General features: G+C 42.8%; 1 protein-coding gene across 2 annotated transcripts in view; it reads right to left on the bottom strand.

Moving 5' to 3' along the window:
- plekhg7 (pleckstrin homology domain containing, family G (with RhoGef domain) member 7) overlaps positions 1–5,000 on the bottom strand; it is a 20,515-nt gene that overhangs the window by 9,607 nt on the left and 5,908 nt on the right. The window contains exons 4-8 of one of the 2 annotated variants that reach the window (XM_080545010.1): positions 3,625–3,743; positions 3,261–3,304; positions 2,714–2,833; positions 1,622–1,771; positions 968–1,063 (exon numbers count right to left, since the gene is read on the bottom strand). In XM_080545010.1, coding sequence (XP_080401136.1) covers positions 968–1,063; positions 1,622–1,771; positions 2,714–2,833; positions 3,261–3,304; positions 3,625–3,743 — 529 coding nt within the window. The remainder of the gene's footprint in view (positions 1–967; positions 1,064–1,621; positions 1,772–2,713; positions 2,834–3,260; positions 3,305–3,624; positions 3,744–5,000) is intronic. The other variant, XM_080545011.1, reaches the window with a different exon arrangement.

The raw sequence follows: 5,000 nt of genomic DNA, 5'->3' as shown, positions 1-5,000 counted from the left end.
ATTGATTAGTAATAATAAAAAGACACAAAACATACAAAATTTAAAAAAAGTATAGCGGCCTAATGAAGGTAGTGCTGGGGACACATGGGAAGGGGAGGGGGAGAGGGTCAAATCAAATCAAATCAAGTTTTATTTGGATAGCGCATTTCTCACAAAATGTGACCCAATGCGCTTCACATGACGACAGTAGTCAAGAAGATTATTTACTAAAAGGGACCTTTGAGCCTTTGTGAAAGCTGTGTGTACTATAGAGGAATGTATAGGATGTGTTAGGATGTGGATGTGGATGTGTTAGAGTCGACATTGTATCATGTGATGAAAAAATAACTATACAATAAAATAACGATATACTATATACAGGGCTCCTACAAGTTTCAACAAGTCAAATTTAGAATGTTGGACCTATTCGCGACACCATATGATAGCTTTTTGTCATTCTCGAGGTGATGAAATTAGGCATTTCACTGCCATACAGACAAAAAAGGAAGCGAATTGGCATTTTCTTGGTTCCAGCTTGATTCATTTCCGCGTAAATAGATGTGGTCGGACTGATTTCCTTGCAGGATCTAATTTATAAGGCCTAGCACCTCATTTTTAGACCGAATAACTGAAATTCAAGACCTTTTTAGGCCTTGAACTTTGGTTTGGTGGATTTTAGACTTTACGGCTTTTTAAGACCAGCGCGGGAACCCTGTGTATATCAATGTGATTTCGTGACCGTATCACTTACTGATTTTGTGCACATGATGTCCTTTCCTACGTCTACTGTTAACTCTACAGTAAGTCACACCTTCAGAAACAGGGTTAGACTTCATGTACTTTCTTCCTACTGTCCTTAAAGTGACTTCTTCATGATAACATCACACAGCCCATCGTTCTCCACGGAGGAGTGCACTCACACAGGACCAGGGACGCTTATCAGATGAGCGAGGCATTGGAGGGTGAGTGTGTTTGCGTGGCGTCTCACCAGACACAGCTCGTTGAGGTTTGCAAACAGCCTCCAGGAGTCCACGTCACGCAGACACTCCCACATCTGCAGGTTCGTCAGCGTGGCCAGAAACACCTGAACGTTCCAGAAAAACAAACAGAAAAAGGGGTTGGATATATCGCTGCTGCGTCGGACGACCTGATTCACTGACTAGAGAAGACAGAACATTTCCACATCATAATTCAACTGAACATTTAATAAGGTTCTTTCAAAAGTCTTTCTTGGTTACTTTTATCCGATTAGATTAGGTTTTAACTATATTAATAATAATAATAATAATAATAATAATAATAATTATAATAATAATACATTAGAGTTATATAGCTCTGTATACTGCAAGTATATCTAGATTTCAGGCGGAGAAGCGGTGAACAAGCAACGCCAGCGTCCTCTCTCAACCGACATTTTTTTAAAAGTGCAAAAAAACTCTCACACCTGGGTCTTCCAAACATGACACAAAGCAGGAGGAGTTGGGTTTGTAGTGGTGGCATTTCTCTTGTGTGTGTGTGTGTGTGTGTGTGTTTCTGTGTGTGTATATAGTGTGTGTGAGTGTGTGTGTGTGTGTGTGTGTGTGTGTGTGTGTGTGTGTATAGTGTGTGTGTGCAGTGGGGTGTATTCAGTAGAGTGAGTCACCTCTTTGAGCACCATGAGCTGGTCCAGGAAGTAGACACACTCGCTGGTGAACAGCTCCCAGATGGCCTCCTGCCTCTTGTAGTCTTGGGGGTCAGCGTCCTCCTTCAGCTGACACGAGTGGTCCCGCAGGAACACCGCCAGGGGACAGTCCTGGGGAGGGAGGGAGGGAGGGAGGGAGGGATGGATAGATGGATGGATGGATGGATGGATGGAGGGAGGGAGGGAGGGAGGGATGGATGGAGGGAGGGAGGGATGGATGGAGGGATGGATGGATGGAGGGATGGAGGGATGGATCGAGGGGTGGATGGAGGGATGGATGGATGGATGGATGGATGGAGGGAGGGAGGGATGGATGGATGGATGGATGAATGGATGGATGGATGGATGGATGGATGGAGGGAGGGAGGGATGGATGGAGGGATGGATGGATGGATGGAGGGATGGAGAAACATATAGAATTAATAATAATAATAATAATAATACATTAGACTTATATAGTGCTTTTCTAGACACCCAAAGACGCTTTACAAACTGAAAAGATCGAGTAGTGCTGGGGACACATGGGAAGGGGAGGGGGAGAGGGTTAACTGGTGAAGGCGAGCTTGAAGAGGTGGGTTTTGAGGGCCTGTTTAAATGTTGGCAGGGTGTTGGCCTGTCTGATGTGGTTGGGTGGGAGGGCGTTCCAGAGGGTTGTATCAGTGATTCATACAAATTATATTTATGAATGATAGATACTGTATGACAGTTTTCTTCTCGCAAAACGTTTTGTTTTAAGTAAGAGTAAGAGTGATTATGACATCGAGTCTTCCTCGTGTGTGGGGTTTGAGTCTTATCACTGTGTTGCTACACTTTATGAGTGTATCCAGCTGCAATGCGCAAATAACAACAATAAAAGTATTGTTCTTTCCCAATGTGTCATTTGTCTATCTTACAGGGCTACCCCTGTTCCCACGGTCATTCCTGGAGAACTTTGCACTCTCTGACTCAACAATGTTTGGCTCCCAAATTAAAACCCAGCTACATCAACAACTCTACGTAGTTACCACAGTGAACACGGTACAGGACAGTCGGTGTTCTGACGCCTCTCCTCACCTTGTACTTCTGGAAGTCTGTGTACTTCTGGGAGTCCGTGTCTCTCCAGTCGTGAATCTGCGCCGTTGAAAGATATTTCTCAATATCAGACGCGGCGTGAGTCGTATTCTTCCCTTTAGTCTGAGAGGAAGAAAATAGAGAATAGACAGGTTAAGGAACTTTGAATCGACTTCCAGGTGATCAGGTTTCCGCACTGCTGTCGGTATGTGTGAGTGTGTTTGTCTATGAGAAAGTGTGTCTAACCGCACAGCGACGGTGTATTGTTGAAATATTTAACATCATTTTCATATCTAACCCTAACCCTAACTACCAGTTGAACATTTATTATCATAATTGGATTTGAATTTGGTTTGCCCACACTGTGTTGACTAATTATGAAAACTCTGGAGGCCATGAGAAAAGAGAAGTGAGAAGTGGGTCACAGAACAATGTCCGTTCCTTCTCCCCTGAGCACGGCGCCGCATTCTCAAATAAACACATAACAAAATGGCAGACTTCCATCTTCTTAACTAAGCGCTGGTTGAAAAGGAACAAACGTCACACCTACCGTGCTACGCCTTGAAAAAGGCCACTTTGATTTCTTCGAATCTGCTAAAGAAAAAAGAAAAAAGAAAAAAGAAGAGGACAAGATTCTGATTATCTATAAGACACGCCTCAAGTGTGCTGTTGAGACAAACAGATGGGATAGGATAAGTATGATAAGTGTAGAAATGCATTAGATACACGACAACAACTATCCTGTGTTATGAGGATGAAAACTGTTGTGAACGTGACATCTTGGAGATCTCGTGAGACAACACCCTAAATGCTATCAGTGTTATCATTTCTCCTGATATAATCATAATCACAGAAAGATTATGCAATAAACATCCAGATAGCAATACACACAAGGTAGATTATTTGAGTTGTACCTGAGAAGTTAGAGCTGTTTAATCTGTCTGCAGCCCCATTGGACACAAACAGATCCCCGGGTGAAACGTCCAATCCAGGCAGACTGACCACCACAGAGCTCCGCCTCCTCTCCTTCAGTCTGGTGGAACAGGAAGTGAGCAGAGTCTTTAGTGGGTAACAATACAGGACAAAGCCTTTTGAAACAAATGGTTTCCATAGGAAAATTAATATTCCTTTTCCAGAACATTCTGACAGAACAGTCTTTCAATTCAATGCCTTTCTAAATTGACTGAATTCTTTTTAACTTAATTTTTTTCTGAGTGGGGCAGTCCCACTCATATTTTTCGTTTTATTAGACAGATGTAGTGAAGACAGACAGGAATGTAAGGAGAAGAAGGGAGAGAGAGGGGCATGGGCCGGATTCTAACCCCATGCCGACATGGGCATATGTGTGCACTGTAGACCTCCCTAGACCACTGGACCACCCCAGGCCACAATAGACTGAATTATAACTGACAGAACAGCGTAGGGGGGGAAACAGTGTATGTACGATCTAGCCCCAATGTCATCAGTTTATATTGTACCTCTTACATAATACAAAAGTAGGTACATCTACATCTATCGACATACATGGAATGGATACAGAGTATTCTACTGTTTTACAGGAAATAACCGAATTCCAATTCCATTCTACATTGTTGGAATACCGTCTGCAGTGGGTGCAAGCGAATGACGGCTTGTAACAGATGTAACCGCAAGCGTGAGAACAGATGTTTACACAGCGGGACTAGGGCACATACTGTATGGCTGTGTAGTGACTAATGGTTCAGACTATCCAACTATTCTTCTCTACAATAGGAGGTGCGCTGGGAGGATTGCTGGATTGTGTCTTCTTTCAAAGGCAGAAAATCCTGACCAGCCACAAGACAGGAGAGTCGGAGCCCTGCCCTTCTGCCTCAGGCACTACTGGAACAGCCACTGTTCTCAGATATGTTCGCTTATCCCTTTGTGTTGTTGTTGTTGTTGTTGTTGTTGTTGTTGTTGTTGTTGTTGTTGATGATGTTGTTGTTGTTGTTGTTGTTGTGAGAGAGTACTATGACTGTGAATGTGCTGTTGATATCTGATTTCTTAACTCAGGGTTCCTACAAGTTTCAACAAGTGAAATATAAGACCTTTTTAGACCTTTTTTAGACCTCTTTGAATAGAATTTTAGACCTATTCGCAGCACCATATGATAGCTTTTCATTGTGATGAAATTAGGGATTTCACTGCAATACAGCCACCCCTCCTAAATTTCGTTGTTTGGTACCTGTACTGTAGCAATGACAATAAAGTCCATTCATTCATTCATTCATTCATTCATTCATTCATACAGAAAAAAAAGTCTGAAGGATAA

Source organism: Nansenia antarctica (genome assembly GCF_963989245.1).
Source record: "Nansenia antarctica genome assembly, chromosome: 14".
Classification (NCBI taxonomy): Eukaryota; Metazoa; Chordata; class Actinopteri; order Argentiniformes; family Microstomatidae; genus Nansenia; species Nansenia antarctica.
The sequence above is the reverse complement of the archived record's forward strand: the minus strand, read 5'-3'. Positions and strand labels throughout refer to the sequence as shown.